Genomic DNA, 19,063 nt, shown 5'->3' on the forward strand with positions numbered 1-19,063 from the left:
TGTCCCCTTTGCTCTTTTTCCATCACTGCCTTAATCTGGCTGGGGCCTCTTTCAGATCAAGGTGACACGGACGGAGTGCTCATCGGGTAACGACTAAACCATGCTTGACTATTTTCACTCCAAAGACCTCTCTTACTGTCAGATTTTATAACCCGATTACTACAGACTTGGGTTAGATTCAGACAGATTGCCTACCAGGGAAAGGCTCAATATCCCATTATCAGATTTGTGAGCCCGCCATTCCTCTTCATTTAGTACGTAATAGAAAGTGTCAGTAATGTCCTATGGACTTAGGCTTTAAAATGAGTCTTAACTATGCAAGTCATAGGTATATATCAGGTGAAAATATGCCACAGAATCATCTGCAGGACAACGATTTTAAAACATTTTTTATTTAAATATTAAATAAAACACATCAACTAATCATTTTGGTGTACACCTCTCATTTTAACATAAGAAATAAAATGATTGTTCAGTCATGATAAAAAATAAACTATACATCTCAATTAAACCAATCACGTAGTGTCTTTAAATACCCTATTGCATTGCAGTCTGCAGAACAGCACTGTCAAGATATCTACAAAAAAACCCAAACTTTTAAAATGACCTCTTTCTGCTCCAGCAATAATTCCAAAGAGGTTCTACAGCAATTGGAAAAAAAAAAAAATACTATGAAAGTAAAGTGCTTGTCATTGCTCAGGACAGGAAACAAAAGAATCTGTGGCCTTTTGATCCATGGCATTAAACAAAACAAATATTGAAGAGGAAATTCTGCGTTTTCAGTATGTGTGCTACTCCTTACAAAACTGAAGGCAAAGTTGCTGCTTTGTGATGAGCTGGCTTCTTCTTGCCCTCCTCTCCAGCCATCTCCATGGAATCTGGGTTTTGGGTTGTTTTTTGTTTGTTTGTTTGCTTTTAAAACCACTACAAACGAGCATGAGACTTTGGTGTTTTCTCTGCTGCAAGGCACCACTCATTAACAGAAATTCAGCTCAAGCAGTTTTCTCTCACTTTGAAGCTTCCAGGCCATGTAGCAGCAGTGGCAAGCTGGAGATGCACCAATATAGACACACAGATACAACACACAGATAAAGAGGTCGTTTATGGAGAGCCACAGACAGAGCCACATGACATCTTCAACCCTTCCTACTCCCATCAATTAACCTGGTCGATCTTTGGCTTTTTTTCTTTTTTTAAAAAAAACAAAACAAACAAAAAAACAGGTATCTATATTATTTGCAAATGCGTAATACTGCAGGTTGCATGAAGCCAAGGTAACTTGAAGGCACCCTGTGTCACACTAGGGAGATGGGTCCTTTAAGCATTTAGACAGAATGCAGCTATTTTCTGACATTCGGATGGCAGCTTCCAGCCAAGCTGGCTCACTGTTTGCTCACCTGCTTCCAAAGTTTGCACGACCTACCCTACTCATTCCTGTAGGAGCACAGTCTGTTCTCCCCTTTATACCCAAGCGTAACTTCTACTGATACCAACAGAAGTCATGCTCTGCCTTGGGAGGGAAGTGGGGTTTATACCAGAAACACAATATAAGCATATTACAAAATATAAAAAATAACTAGTGTTATATAGTTTTCTGCTTCCTACTTATATACATATGCAGCATTAAAAACCATACGAAAAAACACCTATCTAATTCGAAACCTCGTTTTGCTAATATGCCAAAAACAAACCAACCAAAACCAAACACCCAAAGATTGTGCTGTTTTACTCACTTTTAATACGGTTTTGTTCAGAAATAGCTGTACTCCGTTAGAGTAGAATTCTGTTCTAGCCTATTCCTTTTGTCTTTGTCAGTATATAATTATAACCTCAATATTGCACATTTCCCCAAGAGTCAGTTCTGTTTGGACCCTGATAATGAAATGCATAAAAACATAATTAGCAGCGGAAATAACCATGTGCAGCACTAAGAAATACCCCTCAGGCAACTTTGTAGGCAACCTCCAGGAGGGCTTTTTAAAAAGAAAACCCTTCCCATCACCCCACCGGTACTCATGCTTCCCTCCTCAGTGCCTCTGCAAGAATATGAAAAAACTTAGCGTTTATAAAAAGATTCCTAAAGATTATTCAGACCGACAAAATATATGCACCTGTGCATGTGTGTATATGTATATACACACACACCACCCCCAAACAAACATCCCTGCAAAAGACCAGACATTATGCAATTTGGATCCTGATATCAAGGGATACATTTTCAATAGATTACTTGCTTCAGTACTAATCAGAAGGGGGTTTTTTTAAGCTTTTCCAGCTGATGTATCAAGCAAGAAGTTCACAGTTTTCATTTAAAGTATACGTATCTGGGAGGTGTGGAATGGGGATGTTGGTTCCTTTAAATAAAACGAGTGGTAACAGGAGAAAAAAAAACCCAACAAATGGCAATGCTTCCATTTTTGTCTTCTATGAACGCATAATGCTGCATGCCACTGGTTTTCTGTTTATTTTCTTTAAAAGAGGTAATCATCTTCACAAACCCATAAATGAATATTGTGAAAAAGGGAGGCTCTGGTCCCTTCTTTGAAAAGCCTCTCCCTGCTGTGTCACCACTACTGACAGCTGCTAATCTTGCATAACAGCAGAGCTGTATTGGTCTGACTTGAGTACAGTACCGAAGAGTTCTTCCCCAACCACATCCCTCCCTGTCCCCACAAATGCCCCACCCATCTTCCCCATCATTATTTTTCCTTTAAAAAAATTCAGTTTCTATTCATATTTGTTCAGTGCAAGAATAGTAGAAGCAAAAAGACATACATATTGCTTGTTTCAGTTCTATAAAGTTGCTAGCTTTCTGAGCCAGACAGCCTCTTCACATACTTCAAAATTTATTGCTTCTGAGAGTCACTTGTCCACACGACACCAGCCAGCCACGGACCCACACGCCATGGAACGGCGGTGAAAGTTCTTCGCAGCAAGTGCAGTGTGAGCTATAGCAGCCGGGGCTCTCATTTGACTAGGACGAACTTCCCTAGCTGGTTGGAAGTCAGGTCCTCCATCTCACAGTCCCCATGCTGCAGAGTGACAGCGTCATAGCTTGGAGACTGTGCAGAGAAACTCTGTTGCTGAGAGAAGGTGGTGCCAACCGGAGAGACATTGCTGCTGATGTACAGGTGCGAGTCTAGGAGGTGAGCTGCTGAGGACACCGGTGACACGCTGACACCAAAGAAATGAGGTTGGAGCAGTTGGCTGTTGCCAGCAAAGGCCAGCTCAAATGAGTTCTCTCTTTGTAGCTCTGACAACAGAAGAGAATTGGATGCTTTGCAGGTACCTACGCTATCAGAGGAGGGGACGCCATTTGTTGCAGATGTCTGAGAAGTCTGGGGACAAGCTGTCTGGAGTAGCTGGTGATGCTGGAGCTGGAGCATTCTGAACAAAATCCAAGGATGGAAGAGGTTAACTTGCATTCCTCCTTTCTTGCCCCTACCCCTGACCATAATTTCCCCTTTGTTTCCTTCTCTCTATCAAACCTCTCCTTACCCAGCCAGCACAATTAAAGCAAGTTGATCATGCCAGATCAACGTGTTTTCACTCTGCTTTTCCTCATGTTGGAGAGGGCGACTATCACCAGAAAGTTATCTAGTCACTATTCGGCCTGCTAATAATAGATGTTCTAGAGACAATGTGTGCAGATAAACCGGAAACTCAATTTTCCATCTTGCTTCTATGGGAATGAAGAGGTGCCACCACACATGACATTTGAGGCCACTGGAACTGTGCCTCCTTTGTGGGCTGTAACTTTTCCAAATTACAAGGTCTCACTTCCTTGCCATGGGAAAATTACAGGAGGAGGCAGAGGAGGAAAGAAATCATTCCCAAAACTAACAAAGAAAAACACAGCTTGCAAAGGGGAGAAGTAATGTTTTCCCCCACAGTACCAAATTGCTTCTCAATTCAGCAACCTCCAAATATTTGGACGTTGAGATTTTTAAGTGGAACTGCACATCCTGTGTTATGTATGCCAGTGCAGGAAGCCACAAAGGAAGCCAAGCAGTTTATCTGGTGCCACACAGCAAAGATGGAGGATAGGAATCCCCAGTGACTAAACTCCCCAACCTCTTTTGCTGTGTTTGCTCCTCCTCGCTTGCTCCTAACCAAAGGAACCCCAATGAAAACAGCAAAACTCCTCCCGGCCACCTTCTCACCTCTGCTGCTGTAGCACCTCCTCCAGGAGGCTTCTTCCCTCTCTGCTGCTCCCGCTGCTGCTGTACATGCAGGTGCTCGGTTGTGTATGTTGGAAAGGGCTCATGGCACTCCTTGCTGCCCGAGATGAGGAGGACTGACACACCTGCCGAGCAAAGCCTTTGATTTTATTCAAGCCGAGAAACCCCTTGGCTCGAGCGTTCTTCCGCAGCTGCTGTCTAAAAGCCTTCAAGCCTGTGGGACACGAGGAAAAGAAATGCACTTTAATCCTCCTTAGCATTTGCCTAGGAGCCTACTTTACAGATCAGCCTTTCTGGGCAGCTGCCTTCATTTGCGTGAGAACTGTGCTAGAAGAGACCGTGACTCTTCAGTTCACGTTCACCCCTCTGCCTGATGATCAGAGCAAAATTTACGTAACGGAACAGGGTTTGGGACAGCTGCACCCTTCTGTAGATGGACACATGCACAGCAAAGGAGAAACCTGATAGAAATCATGATGCTGGGCACTCCGTATTTTAGGAGGAAGGCGGAGCCTGCCATCCCACTCATAGCAGCAGAAATATGTTCACAGGCACGCTGAATCAGTATCTGAGAACCTCTCATCTAGGCACCTTCCTCAGGGCATCCGACCCTCCCTCAGGGACCATGAATACGGAAGGCAGAATATCCAGGTGGCTGGCCTCAGTGTAACACTAACACGGGCAAGCAAGTATCCCTGCATGCTACCCTTTTCTAGTGGCAGTTGGAAGGGTGTGATTCCCCAGCAATAAAGCAAGGAAGACATTACCTTGAGTTAATGAGGTATCAGATGCTCGCCTGCCTTCTTGGAAGCTGACAGGCAGGAGAGAAGCACCTCCCATGCAGCCCTGGGCTTGTAACACCGGAGCGTCAGACTGGGAAGCTAGGAAGGGTGACGTCATCCTAGCTGTGGCTGGGCTCCCCGTCATTACTTGACCTGCCAAACAGCTGCTCAGGGCCACTGAGCTGTCATTTGAAGATGAAGTAAGGCAGCTGTCTGAACTAGTTCCCTCTGTGGGGCTTGCAGAAGAGGAAATGACTATACCTACGGAGGGGAAGGAAGGAGAGAAAGAGCATTCCCAAGATGAGTACAGGAAGGAACAAACATGACATCAGAGTCTTCTGCCCACCTACACTGGCACTAATAAGCAGCTGCGAGCCGCAGAGGTGTCCAGCAACTCATGTTGTCGCAGGGCTTGACTCCAGCAAGGGGTCATCAATGAATAACCTAAGTTTGGGCTCCCGTCCAGCCGGCAGGGCTGTGCCAGCAACTCCAGCACCACCAGGGTATGCTGGATCAGGCCTACAGCATTTCTTTAGCACAACAGCTCTGACACGGGATTATTGTTTTGTGAACAGTTTTGCTTGTTTGTTTAGTTCACAGGGTCTGGATGTGTACCAAATACAGTTAGTGATGACCTTTTTTTTTTAAATTCAGGCACTCCCACCTCCCCCAGTACAACAGCAGAAGCAAGCAGAGAAGGGTTATGTCCTGCTTGTGAGAATGCTCCCCTCTAAAGTGATCTAGATGAAACACAACAGTGCAACGTCTCTTCCTTAAGGGCCATGCTTATTTATGGGAAGACAGAACTGTGGAGGGCAGAGTACAGACCTCTTTTCTGGGCTTTCCTATCCCAGTCAAGGTAAAATCAGCACGTACTCCCCAGGCATTTGTCCACTATAGCACTCCTTCTCTGTCCTTTTCCTCTAACTACGGACACCCTTCATCTCTCCCAGACTTACTTACATGGAGGGGCATGCTGATAGAAATGAGTGGTCACTTCGGCCAGTGTGTGCCTCCTGCTGGTGTTGCTAGGGATGCGGATGGGGTGGTCATACGCCTTAATTTCATCTTCCAGCTCCTTCTCTTGCCTTACTTCTTCGCTAATGGTGGTCTCCAGCAGGCTGTTGGGGGAGATGGAGCGGTTCCGGAAGAGCCCGTTGAAGTTGGGATCCACAGGAAAGAACACAGGCTGCAAAACATGTCAGATCACAGACTGAACGGTGTTTCACTTATTTCTGCACTACCTTTTAATGCTCTTCACAGCCCTGTGGCATGTCTTCAGTGGGCGTACTGTTTGAGAGGCTACTAGACACCACGCCCAAATGCCAAACCAAAGACTGGAGGGAGCGAACAACAGAGTCACAACTCCTGTTGTTTTGGATTGGCAGAACAATGAAAAAAAAAGTAACACACAGTTTAGCTGAGAACACCAACCTGTAATGGATTGCTCATGTCACAGTCCATTTCTGCTTGCAAGGAAGGCTGAATCAGGCTCTGAGGTTGCTGGTAAAGCAGAGATGATCGCAGGGTTTCACTAGTGAGACTGTCCTGAGGCATCTGGAGAGAGAGCGCAATGCACAGAAACCATCACTTACACCACAGTTCCACATGACTTTTCAGATACTGGAGGCTCAAGGAATTTCAGAGCTGCCTTCCGTGCAAGCTTTCTCCACATACTTTCTATGAAAATTAACAAAGCTAGTCTTTCAAAGCCAACACAAACACAAAACTCCTCCTCCTCGGTTAAGCAATTTAACTGGAAGTACAATTTGAAAAGGTACCCAGAGCACACTTTAAAGGGGCTGGGGATGAGGAAAAGAAACAGAGTGTCAGAAAAACACACAAACTGACTCATGAAGTACTTCTGAGGATCCTGCGGGAAGTGTAACTAATCCATCCAAGATGGCAAATTTCCATGAGATGCCTAATCTTCTGGCTCATTATTGACCTCCACCTGAGGCAGCCTATTCTTTGGACCATGACCCACAGTCACTTCTCAGGAAACAGGCCATTAGTATTCAGTCAGCCTCCTGCTGAAAAACAGTAGGCTGTGTCCTATCAGAGGGCACCGATATCAGAATTGGTTTTCAGAAGCCTGAGAGTTACCACCTTGTATTTTCCTGTAGCAAAGGGCAGAAAAAAAGAGAGCCAACAGACATAGCTTCCCAGGTAAGTAATGCCCTTCCCTACCTCAACATTGCTGATCTCGGAGCTCCTCGGCCTTTGCTGACGGCCAGTTGCTGGACGACTCGATAGCTGGCTGCTTCGATACTCTTTGAGGCGCTCCAAGAGCAGGTAATAAATTGCAGCAAAATGGTTGTAGCTGCTGTTTTGCAGAGACTAGAAGACATTGAAAGGACCCTTGAGTTACAGGAAACCCAGGATATAAGCAGACAAACTCATCACTAAGGCCTCATAATAGCACAGTCAAAAAATAAGTAAAGATCCAGAAGGGCAGTGAAGATTACGACACTGTGACACTGGATCAAGGCTAGTCACTGAATGACATATATATGACTGCACCATTGGCATTCTGGTAGTCACTGAAGATGTATCTAAAGGGCAAGCACTTCTCACCTCAACAGTTCTCTGCCTGTCGATGCCAAGTGTTTGCATGATCCCAAGGACCTGTTCATTGTAGTCACCCAGGTTGGAGTTGTAGTTTTGCATGGAGAAGGACAAAGACTGCTGCTGTTGAAGAGATGGGTCAGCTTGCATCCACTTGTGCTGTTTTATTTGGGAAATGGTTATTCGCTTGGTTGGGTCCACAACCAACATCCGTCGGATTAGTGTTTCACAGTCTGGATGGCAAAGATAAACTCATGAGCAAGGGGTAAAAATAACGGCCCAGCCCCAGGTCACTGCTAAGAAACCTTCCCAGCAACAGTGTATGATGTCTGTGAAAATGGAAGTTAAAGGTTTCTGAGCAGCTGATGCCTGGTCTGACTACCAGCTATTCAAACCAGCACAAGAGAGGTCCACATACATTTCACAAAAGCAACACGTCACTACAGGAAATGAAGCTGTACTGGATACCAGCAGGTTTCAGGTGGCCTTGCACCTTGTAGGAGAACTAGTTTTGAGTGGATGCAGGTTTAATGACGTTACATCCACCTAAAATAGGTCAGGATTTAGTACAGAAGCCCATCACATACAGCTTCCTGGTCAATTTATACCGCTTATTTGTTTATAACCAGGAAATCAAAGCTGTTCACGGCTATAACTGATAAAGGTCAGACTTCAAAAGATACTCTTCACTTGAAGAGAGAGGCACATTCATTTGTTTTCGAATCCAAATCAGAGAGAGGTGACAATGCTCTTCAGTTCCTTTTTCTCACCAGACTGTTCCAGTGTTCAAGAAACAGCGCTAAGCCCCGCTATTTCTGCTCTCCTTGACAGCATAGCCACACTGAAATATACCCCTTCTGCATAGTTAAAGTATCTTAAGAGAACTACACCCATCTCAGCGTTGCAGGCTAGTCTCATTAAAATCCTGTTTTCTCTCTTTTGTGACTATTTCTCCAGCTAGGGTGTCAAATATTTTTGTAACCCATAGAGATACTCTACGAAAGGAAATGACAGCCTTTTAGATGCACCACAAAGCAAACCCCAGAAAAGAAAATGTGTGCAACCAGCCCCTGAACTTACTATAAGCACTGCCCTACAGAAATTACTGGATACATAAAGACAAAGTGATTGACAGCTGCAAAACCAGTCCCATCTGTCATTGCCTCAAGAAGGAACAGGACAGTTATTCCTTTATCTGTAGCCCCTTTTCTAACATTAAGGATCTGAAAAAAAGCACCTTCTGACATGAAGTAAGGGATGCGGAACCGCCCCTCCAGCACTCTTTGCCTCAGAGTTGGTAAATTGGGTCCATCAAAAGGCAGAGAACCACAGACAAGGACATACAGCACCACCCCAAGGCTCTGTCAACAGAAAACAGCACAGCATGTGGGTAACTCCAGTTATGATTTTACAAATTTTGCAAACAAACAATGATTTTGAAAGCCCACAGACCCTCATGAAGTGTGAAATGCAATTTCTAAGGAATATCGAGCTCACCCATATATCAAGGTGAGGTCCTTCATATTCTTTGCCTTCAAAAACTTCTGGAGCTGCATAAGGTGGGCTTCCACACCAAGTGGAGAGGGGCTCTCCCGACTTGTAGAAGTTTCCAAAGCCGAAGTCTGGAATGAAGGTAAAAGTCTGGGGTAAGACATCACTCAACCACTTACTAATATTTCAGAAGTAGCAGAAAATGGAGACAAGGGAACAGATGTATTTCTTTGTTCTCTGCCTATTGATTTAAGCAATTCTCTTTTGTCCAGAGGATATGCTCAGAGAAATATCAGTAATTTTTGTATTATCTTCAGTTACCATAAACACATTTACAGGATGATCCTAGGGAGATTGAATTTGACTACATGACTAATGTTGTTTATAGAGTATTTCTTATTACCTGCTAACTTGATATTCATGTTAGCATCTAGCAGAAGGTTCTCTGTTTTGAGATCCCTGTGCACTATGTGGTGGCTGTGACAATATTCCACTGCTGAAAGAATCTGCCAGAACTTCTTCCGTGCTTCGCTTTCACTTAAGTGCCCATTGGAGGTCAGATGATCTGCAAGACAAAATAAAAGAGGCAGAAAATTTAGAAACACCCGGAGGAAATTTTTCATAATCCTGCAGGTGCTGCACTTGCTGTTTGGCAGCTGACAACACTAACCCTGGATTTCTAATCAGAATATATATATTACTCATGAATGACAACAATAAAGCCATGGTTTCTACATCTAAAGAACTGTTAGCTCCAGCAGTGAGGACTTACCAAACATTTCTCCATTCTTTGCAAACTCAGTAACAATGTAAAGCATATCCTTTGTCTCCATAACCTGTGAAGACACGAGAGGACATGCTTAAAAAAAATGCAGAGCTCTGTAGTTTCACTCATTTTTCTAAGTGTATTATCAAACATATCAGTTCAATTATTTATTTGCCGCAGCAGCTGGCAGTAAAGGCATCTAATTTTGCACCACAATGCTCTTCCCAAGCAAACTGGTAATGAAGAAGATAACAAATCAATGCTTATGTGCCTACAATATACAATGGCTTCCCATGGCATTGTTCTTTTCACCATTACCATGCCACCTAATCTCCATAAGATAACTGATGAGCATTTCAATAATTTCATACACTACCCTGAATTCCTTTTTTGTTAAAATATGCATATATAGTTTTACAATTCATTTGATATATTTTAAACATGCAAAGACACTTAAAGTTTACATAAAGTCGCCTTTGTTTCAAGGCTAGCAGGTACTCAGATCAGGAGAGATATTTGCAACTTGGACAAATCAAGAAGTAGTATCAAATACCCCACTCCCATTTGGTGTTGGCCGGGGACATGGCAAGCCTCCCACGCAAATGACAATAGGTTGCGGTTTGTGTAACGGCAGTGCTTGATGCACATCAACAACTGTCAACATATCCCCCAGGGTTCACCTATCAATTTAGTATCCACTTCCTTTGATACTTGTTAATTTTTTCCTTTGGAGGGGAAAAAAAAAAAAAACAAAAACCCAAACTAAAAACCAAACAATGAATGAGAAATGCTGAGCATTTCCAAATTCATCGTCAGTTACTATGGCACATCTTTCAAATGTTGCCATTTCAGACTTTACAATACATCATTTCCTTGGAACTGGACTCTCAAGGAGCAGATATTTTATTTTGGAAGCAGAAGGCTCACAACAGGTTAACAATCAAAAAAGCGTCAGTGCTACTTCAAAGGCTGCAATTTCCAGGATCCTAACATGTAACCTTTCTCCAAGACTCTTGTCCTCCCTTCACTACAAGTACACACAGACACAAAATGAAAATAAACAAACAGGGAGCAAAGGAAGAGAGGTTCCCAGTTTAAAAAACTGAAGGAAAGTGTTCTGGGAAAGTTGCCAGCTGGATGAAATTAAGACGCCGTGCTGAAATTAAAACAATGATGAAATAATAAAAGAACACACACCCTACACTGGTATGTCATCTAATTCCATCCCTGCTTCTCAGTCTCCACCAAACAGGTAAAGCATCAGTTACAACAACAAAGAAAAGAAAACTTCACTGAAAAGAAATTATGGTCCACTACCAACGTCATTTGCTCCATCAAGTGAAGTGGTTCAACTAGATGGAATTTAACCTGCTTTTCTAAAAGCTTCGAAATAGTATTTTCACCCACATCATTCCACTGAAATGAAATCAACCGAACTGTTAGAATGTTTCTGTATATCCTATACTGCCCTATGGGCTACAATGACGTCAGTTGTTAACACAGAATAATTTTTGTTACGATGGTTAATACTATAAATATTCAAGCACTTCATGTGTGTCACGGTCTTTAAAAATAATGCCTTGCCTAAACACCTGCCTTACTGGCCCTTCAGCCTTACACATTAATTAAACTTTTTTTTTTCTTTTTTTTTTTTAAGCTGACAAACCCAACGGTAATATTGTAGCTGATAATAGTGTTTACTACTGCACATGGACTTTCAGACCTGCTGCTTCATCAATCTATTTCTCTCTCCCCCCCGCCCTTCTAGACAGGTCCAGACAGACTGTGATACCTCATCTTCTTCTTAAATCCACATGGCACTATTTAAGATGATTAAGAGGAACTTATACCAAATGCTAATTAGATCAAATATTTAGAATTTGCAAAGCAGTCCTTGCTCACTAGACAGCTGTGATCCTGTTTTCTGCACAACATGTTAATTTGTTCTGACCCTTAAAAATACCCATCAGTGCAGAAACTGAACAAATCTAAACCAAAATTCATGTTATGAAACTCTACAAGGGGAAAGATATTTAAAATTCACTTGCAAAACTACACAAACTTGAACAGAATAACCAAACAGGTCATTTTTTTGACATATTCTAAGATACCAACATTTACAGGCTTTTTCTTTTCTACTTAGATTAGAATTCTAATTCTTAGATCAATTTGGTTTCTTCATTGTTGATTTTAAATCCCTTCCACTTATGGCAAACTCAACTTGTGCGCTTTTTTCTCTGCTATCCTACATGAGTTTAAGTCTTCTCTTTAGCAAAAGCACATAAGAAGTTCCAGCCCTCTAATCTGGAAAAGCAGAGGAGTTAGGCAAGGCAAGTTAATCATAGAAGTTCGGATAATCAGTTCCTTGATCGGAAACAAACTTCAGCTTGGTTTTAGTTGTAAATTTTACAGTGCGTTTTGTCAAAAAGCTGTCTAATGTATCAGCGTCTTGTTCAAAGAATGATGAACAGCTTTTAAAAAACCCAGTTTAAGTGTTTTTTCAAAAAGTATTTCAATATGCGTTCTCTCTGCAAATATTTGTTGTAAAATCATGTGCAAGAGAAGAGCACAAGCATATCTCATCTGCATGCTGCACTTCAAAGCTGACCTCTTACCTGATATAGCTTGATAATGTGGGGGTGATTCAAAAGCTTCATTATCTGAACTTCTCTATAAATCTTCTCCAGATTGCTTGGGTCTAACCTTGTTTTATCTATTATTTTTATTGCAACCTGCAGATTTAAAAAAATAACAAAATAAAATAACCCCAGACATTAAAAAATACGTGCTCTTACTGTTAAGATCTCTTAAAAAAAAAATACTACCCCCCCCCCCCCCGCGCACACACGCAAACTCACAAAATCCAAGTAAAGTAGCTTTTAAAGTACGGACTTGACAAAGCTGATTCTGTTTTTCTGAACTGCACAGAATTCATGACACAGAACGTTTTCTTTTTTATTTTCTACGTCAAAGGATTACACATAAGGTAGCGAACAGAACTGCAGAAATTAGCACTGGACGGGATTCGGTAAATCTTTTAATCCTTCCCATGCCAGTGAAAAACAGATTCCTGTAACAGACTATTTTCTACTGTAGTGACCGACACGATTTTGACGTGCACTACAAATGGAAATACGGTTGCATGCCTGTTAATAAATTATTTCTGCAAATAACGCTGCAAGTTCTTTGTTCTTGAAACACACACGTTGAATGAAAAAATTAAACCCGTCTAAAGTCTGCAAAAGATCCCTAATTTGTTGGGCTCTTTCGCAAACTAGGACGGAGTAATTCCGTGAAGCCACCGTAACACTCAGGAATGTTATTTTTTATATATTCTTGCTCTGCTTCAGTTTCACACGAGCGCTGTGGAACGCACCGGGGAATCTCGACGCTCCTACGAACAGCCACATCGACTGCCGGTGCGACAGCCAAGAAGGCAGGCTAAGCCCGCCAGCCCGCGGGACTTTGCAAAGCGCGCTGCCGCTCTCCCCATCTCCAGCGCCAGTCCCCCTCACGGTGCCTGCAGAGGCAGCCACGGCTGCCGGCCCGGCAAGGACCGGGCTCTTCGCCCCCCGGCCCCCCCGGCCTCCGTACCCACCTGCGTTTTGGTCACCCTGTGCCTGGCCAGTTTGACCACCGCGAAGTTGCCTTTTCCCAGGGTCCTCTCGATATCGTAGAAGCCGACTCGCAGAGGCCGCTGCTGGGCTTGTCCGGCAGCGGGCACGGAGGTATACTCTGACATGATCACCATGGTTTAGGCGGGTGGCGGGCAGCGCACGCCGCGCCTAGGAGGGGAGCATCCGCGCTGCCCCGGGGACGCGGGCGCTCGCACCTGCACGGAGACGGCACAGCACACCCCGTCAGCCCGCCCGCCGCCGGCGCCCTCTCGCAACTCGGCGGGCTCTGCCCCGTCCCCAGCGCGGAGCCGCGGCCGCCTCGTCCCACCCCGCGGCAGCGCCGGCGCCGCTCGCCCCCGGCCGCTCGCCGCCCGCTGCATGCTCGCAGCGCCGGACCCGCGCGCACGCGCCGCCGCCGCCGCCCCGCGCGCCCCCCGACCGCCGCGCGCGGCCGCCGCCCCACCGTCGGAGCGGCCGTTGAGCCGTCGTACCTGGCGGGAGGGCGGACGGGCGGGCGAGCGAGCGCTCTCCGCGGCTGCTGGCGCCGGGCTGTGCCGCCGCCGCCGCCGCCGTGGGGAGTGTGCGCGCGAGGGTGTGCGTGAGTGCGTGTGCGTGTGCGCGCGTGTGTATGTGTGTGCGTGCGCCGGGGGGCAGGCGGGAGCACGCGGGATGTCCCGGCCCCCCCCGCCCCCCCCGCCCCGCTCCGCCGGCCCCCCTCCACGCACACCCCGCCCTCCCTCCCGCCTCTTCCCCCCGCCCACCGCCGAAAGCCGAGACGGGCCCATTGACGTCACTTTGACGCCAGAGAGACGCGCGCCCAGGCGCGAGGCTGAAGGAGAGCGAGACACCGGGCCGTTGCCAAGGAACGGGCGGCGCTGACGCGCGCGCTGATGGAGCCGTCGCCCGGGAGACGGAGGGGCGGTGACGTCAGGGCAGAGGGAGGGAGGGGGCACCTGGGTCTCCTGCCCCCCCGCCGGGAGGGGGCTCTCGGCTGTCACGTGACGCGTCCCTTCTCCCGGCGGGGTCGCCCCCTGCCGGCGCGCCCGGCGCCCGCGTCAACCGCTGGCGCGCGGGGCGCCGGCAGCCGTTAACCGCCTCGTGGCCGCTCCGCCGCGGCAAGGCGGGGGCGGCCGCGCCGCCCGGTCTCCCCTCAGCGCCCTGAGCGCCCGAGGCCACCGGCAGCAAGAAGCCCGCCACGGGCAGGGTTTGCCCCCAGCCGCGGCGCCCTGCCGAGGGCTCGGCGGCGATGTGGAGACTGCGAACGCCGCGCTAACCCCGCGTGAGGGGGGCCAGCGCCCCGGCGCAAGCGCCCGGCCAGCCCCGGTGACCCCCCCCGGCCCGGCCGGCTGGGGTGCTAGGTCCCCGCTAGCCCGCGCCCGGCCAGCCCCGGTGACCCCCCCCGGCCCGGCCGGCTGGGGTGCTAGGTCCCCGCTAGCCCCATCGCAGCCACCGAGACAGCCCCCGCCCTCTGTCGGAGCCCGCCGGGCTGTGGGGCCCCCGACAGGGCCTGTCCCGCTGGCAGCAGGGAAAGTGTGGCCGCAGCCCTGCGGGGGACATTTTTTCCTCGTCCCAAAGCACGAGCAGGGCTGCGGCCGCCCACCCTTTGCACCAATGCCCGCGGCGGGATACTGGCCCGCCTTCCCCCGCGCAGGACCGGTTTCCGTTCCCGGTTGTTTCCAGGGCATGATGGAGGGGGCTGCCGGGGGCTGCTGCCGACCGTCCCCTCTGGCACCGCGGCTGTCCCCCCTTGACTGGGGCTGACCCGGCCTGGGGACGGCAACCCTCTGGGTCTGCCAGCTGAGCACAGACAGGAAGGGAGCTAATAATAAAGAGCCTATATATGTATGTATGCAGTCCTGTGATACTTTGGCAACTTACTCATATGTTCTGAATACACCTGTGACTATTATTTCTGGTCAGTCTGGAAGCGAGGCTTAGGAAGTTACCCTTCTGCACACCGAGGCTGAAGGAGGCTGGTTAGGATTGAACCTCAGCATCCGAGAAGTGCCCAAGAGGTTCCTCTCAAGGTCAGATGTGAAGCGGCAGATGCAGTGGGTTCAAGCATGTAGGTCTTCAGCCTTCACACAGTAAGTGACCAAAATGTTTGTACGTTTGGTCTCAAATTCCAGTTTAGCCTTGAAAATAAGTCTTGAATGGTGCCTGCCATGTCTGTTATTCAACTTTATCTTCTCTGTTAGAGTCAGCCTAGGCTTTTTTCAGACAAGTAATTCTGCAGTCGGTGGTTGGGCTCCTGACTGGAAGGCCGTCCGTCTTAGTCTGAAGCCCTAGCCTGACCATCATGGCCAGTGGCACACTGGGCAGTGACCCACATCTTCCATCCAGCGGCACCATGCAAATCGGATTTGCCAGACTGCTTGAAATAAGGCGATGCCTTGGGTGGAAGAGGTATAGCTCTGCTTCATGCTGAAGATGTCAAAGCAATCGGTACGATTGTTTTCACCTGTAGTTGGTGGTCTCCTTAGGGTCCATGAATGACCTCTAAAGGGCGCAAGAGGGAGCCGCTATGGGAGGAAAGCAAGTTTTTTGTCAGTTTTTGTAAATTTACTCTAAAGACGGGATGAGAAAAATGTGGTGCTCTATATAAGTCAAATTACATGATGTATGAGCGGTGTGTCACCAACACACTTGAGAGATCCATCAGGACGTTCTAGTGAAGCAAGCAGGACTTCCTCTGCTTCTCTTACCTAATGAACGACACTGTTTGTGTTACCTGCCGTAATGTGGGTGCAAGCTCTTTGGGAGGCCAGTGACGCTGCAGGCTCTTTCTCCTAGAAACATGGAGAAAGAACACCTGAAACTAACCCCCAAACTTTGTCTTGACCATTGCTCAAAACTGGTGCTGTCCCTATGCTTATTTACTGCGAGCAGGCAGACTGGCAGTCTGCAGGGCTTGAACGGCGCTGGGAGAGGACAGCGGCTTGCAGAGCTGGTGGTCAGGAGCCGAAGGACAGGAGCTGCTTACGTGGAGGCAGTGGTGTGACCCAGGTCATGGGACTGCTATGCCATTCACTGTAAGGGGGGTAATAGCATGCAGCCAGCCCAGGCTGTTGTAACATTCAATTAGTGCTTACACAGTGCCTTCAATAACTCACATGAAAAGCTGACTTATTATTATTATTGTTATTATTAAGCTAACAGTATATTCTCCGTGGAGCTCACGAAGAGGAGGTGACGCACAAACAGCACATACAGTAGCAACTGCATGTGAACAGTGCCCCAGGAGTTATAAAGAGAAAAATTACCTTCATAATGGTTCCTCTGCTGTGGTGGGATTTTCCTCCCTTTAATTATAGTTGCTGTTTTCATTTGAAATTGATTAAGTGTTTTAGGATGGCAAACTGAACTGGTCTTTTTAGAAAGAACGCTTGAGAGAGCCAGCCCCAGCTAGGAGCATAACATTTTTATTTCTTTTTAAAGGACTCATAACTTTTTTCTTCTCAAATGGGAAGAAATGGACTTGATTTGGTGCTCTCCCTAACATCTCACGATTTTTCCATCCTGAGGAGAGGCAGGCACCTGTGCCATGGGACTGCCTGGAGAGCATAAGATCTCACCAGAGGCCTACACTGAGGAGAATCCACCATCTTGGTTTTAATTACCTGCATTGGATGGAAGAGGCTAGAAGAACTGGCAAGTGTTACTGTCTGTGGAAGGTTCTTACACAGACCTGCAATCTCTAATCCAGAAGGTGGGTTACATATAGCTTCTGCAGTGGAGGAGGGAGCACATAATTTTTAAGAGCTATAGCACTATTGTATGATTTGTTGAGAGTTAAATTAAAGGTCTCCTGCATGTATCACTCCCAGCAACCTTTTGGTATTTCTCTTCCGTTTTCATACATATGGGTCACAACGGCTTCTAGCAGTGCTGCTCAGAAGTAGCAATTGCACAATTTTGGTAGTGTCATAATTACATCGTTTTTCTACCACTTTCACTATGAATTGATACTGGCAAGGCATTATGAACCTCTTATGCAATCCCGTTTTATCATCATAGAGGTGCTTCTGTTGGGAAGGCTGATGCTTTTGCAATTTCTGCTTTAACACTTTTGCTGCCCTCTGGTGTTTTGGATATCCTGAACGAGGAATCACCTCGGAGAAACATCCATGGTCAGGAGAGGTATAATTACGGAGCCGGCTTGTACATAACGAGGGTGGACATGAGAGGAAAGTGGAGAGGTACTTTCCAAAGCTCCTCCACGAGGATGATCCTTTGATTTCTCTAGGAAGAGGGAGAAACCAGGAGCACACGAAGAAGGGCAAGGAAGCTGGTGAAGGGTCTACAGAGCAAGTCCTACGAGGAGCGGCTGAGGCAACTGGGGTTGTTTAGCCTGGAGAAAAGGAGGCTGAGGGGAGACCTTATCGCCCTCTACAACTACCTGGAAGGAGGTTGTAGAGAGGTGGGGTCGGTCTCTTCTCCCAGGTAACTAGCGATAGGATGAGAGGAAATAGCCTCGAGTTGCGCCAGGGGAGGTTTAGACTGGATATTAGGAAAAATTTCTTCACTGGAAGGGTTGTCAAGCACTGGAATAGGCTGTCCAGGGAAGCAGTTGAGTCACCATCCCTGGAGGTATTTAAAAGACGTTTGGATGTGGTGCTTAGGGACATGGTGTAGTGGTGGACTTGGCAGTGCTGGGTTAATGGTAGGACTTGATGATCTTAAAGGTCTTTTCCAACCTAAACTATTCTATGATTCTATGACACAACTGTTAAGATTTTCCATTGCAGTAGTCCTCCCTAAGGGTGGCATGGTCTACGCATGGGAATATGTATGAAGGCTGCTGCCTTCCAGACCTCATCTTGCAGATATTTCCAGCAATTCAATCTTTAGTCATTTCACTCAGCATTTTCTATCAGTTTCAAAACAAACTAACAACAATAGCAACTTTCTTCACTTGGCGAAAAAAACCAAAACCGAGAAACAGAAGCATTCCTTTCTACCCATTTCGCCCTCCACAGTTGAAGTCAGCCTGGTTCGCTATGGTAGAATTGCTGGGGCAATACTTGAAATATAGCTGTATTTTTATTTTTCTCTTTTCTTTTTTTTTTTTTTTTGGCCAGAAAACACGAGTGTGATTATTTTGAAAATCAAATCTGTTGGGCTATTTTCAGCATCCTGTCATTTACACAATTTAATTGAGTAAAACCTTGCTGAAATCAATAGAGTTGTTCCTGGTCGCACCAAGTCTGACTCTGGCCTAGAAAAAAGTAAAATGGAAGGTGTCACATTCCAAAAGGTACAATGACATTTAAAGTAAAGAAGATGAGATAATCAACTAAAATACTTGTAGGCTTATGTTAAAGACAAAGCATTATCTTGAAAAAAATGGCACATGACTATTTCTAATATGACTTCAAAGTGTCTTTGAATTTGAAAAAATCCAGGCTGCCACTGCAATTTTGGCAAAAATACTTTAAAGCTAGCATATCCTTACTGAGGCACCACAATGGTATCCAGAAATATATTTCAGACCACTGGAATGTCTTTGGTCATAATATTGCATCAGAGTTACATAATTATGATCACAACAATGATCTTTTGTCGTTAATGTTTATGACATTTCAGAATTAATGAGGCGATGACATTTCACTGACATAATACATTGAGCTTGTTTTGCAGAATAAAGGTACGTAGGGC

At 46.3% G+C, this 19,063-nt stretch overlaps 1 protein-coding gene and 1 long non-coding RNA gene across 4 annotated transcripts; one reads left to right on the forward strand and one right to left on the reverse strand.

Moving 5' to 3' along the window:
- Positions 1-391: 391 nt before the first annotated feature.
- On the reverse strand, positions 392-14,048 carry SIK1 (salt inducible kinase 1). 3 transcript variants are annotated; one of them, XR_012778207.1, is made up of 15 exons: positions 13,897-14,048; positions 13,387-13,620; positions 12,404-12,520; positions 9,795-9,858; positions 9,426-9,587; positions 9,029-9,153; positions 8,769-8,892; positions 7,541-7,764; positions 7,154-7,303; positions 6,398-6,520; positions 5,927-6,152; positions 4,949-5,224; positions 4,164-4,395; positions 2,776-3,387; positions 393-1,872 (listed from the first exon to the last, which is right to left on the reverse strand). XR_012778207.1 is itself a non-coding variant. In XM_075519510.1 (14 exons), the coding sequence occupies exons 2-14, from the start codon at positions 13,537-13,539 to the stop codon at positions 2,967-2,969; spliced, it is 2,397 nt and encodes a 798-aa protein (XP_075375625.1). In that variant the 5' UTR covers positions 13,540-13,620; positions 13,897-14,048; the 3' UTR covers positions 392-2,966. The 3 variants fall into 3 exon arrangements, 2 of the variants coding, with proteins under 2 accessions (XP_075375625.1, XP_075375633.1); XM_075519510.1 differs by having other exon boundaries at positions 392-3,387; XM_075519518.1 differs by lacking the exon at positions 13,897-14,048 and having other exon boundaries at positions 392-3,387; positions 13,387-13,661.
- Positions 14,049-14,812: 764 nt separating this feature from the next.
- On the forward strand, positions 14,813-17,706 carry LOC142404870 (uncharacterized). The gene is made up of 3 exons (XR_012773976.1): positions 14,813-15,492; positions 16,930-17,114; positions 17,652-17,706. It is a non-coding gene; the product is annotated as an uncharacterized LOC142404870 (long non-coding RNA).
- The last annotated feature ends 1,357 nt before the right edge of the window (positions 17,707-19,063 follow it).

This window comes from Mycteria americana, chromosome 1 (assembly GCF_035582795.1).
Source record: "Mycteria americana isolate JAX WOST 10 ecotype Jacksonville Zoo and Gardens chromosome 1, USCA_MyAme_1.0, whole genome shotgun sequence".
In the NCBI taxonomy this organism is placed as follows: domain Eukaryota; kingdom Metazoa; phylum Chordata; class Aves; order Ciconiiformes; family Ciconiidae; genus Mycteria; species Mycteria americana.

What these genes read in the sequence shown, in the direction of transcription:
- SIK1 (XM_075519510.1), bottom strand. Translation starts at nt 13,539, where the DNA reads ATGGTGATCATGTCAGAGTATACCTCCGTGCCCGCTGCCGGACAAGCC. An exon ending in ACATTATCAAGCTATATCAG is followed by an intron (nt 9,859 to 12,403) that starts GTAAGAGGTCAG and finishes GTGTCTTCACAG; the next exon opens with GTTATGGAGACAAAGGATAT. An exon ending in GAGGTGCTACAGCAGCAGAG is followed by an intron (nt 3,388 to 4,163) that starts GTGAGAAGGTGG and finishes GATTTTGTTCAG; the next exon opens with AATGCTCCAGCTCCAGCATC.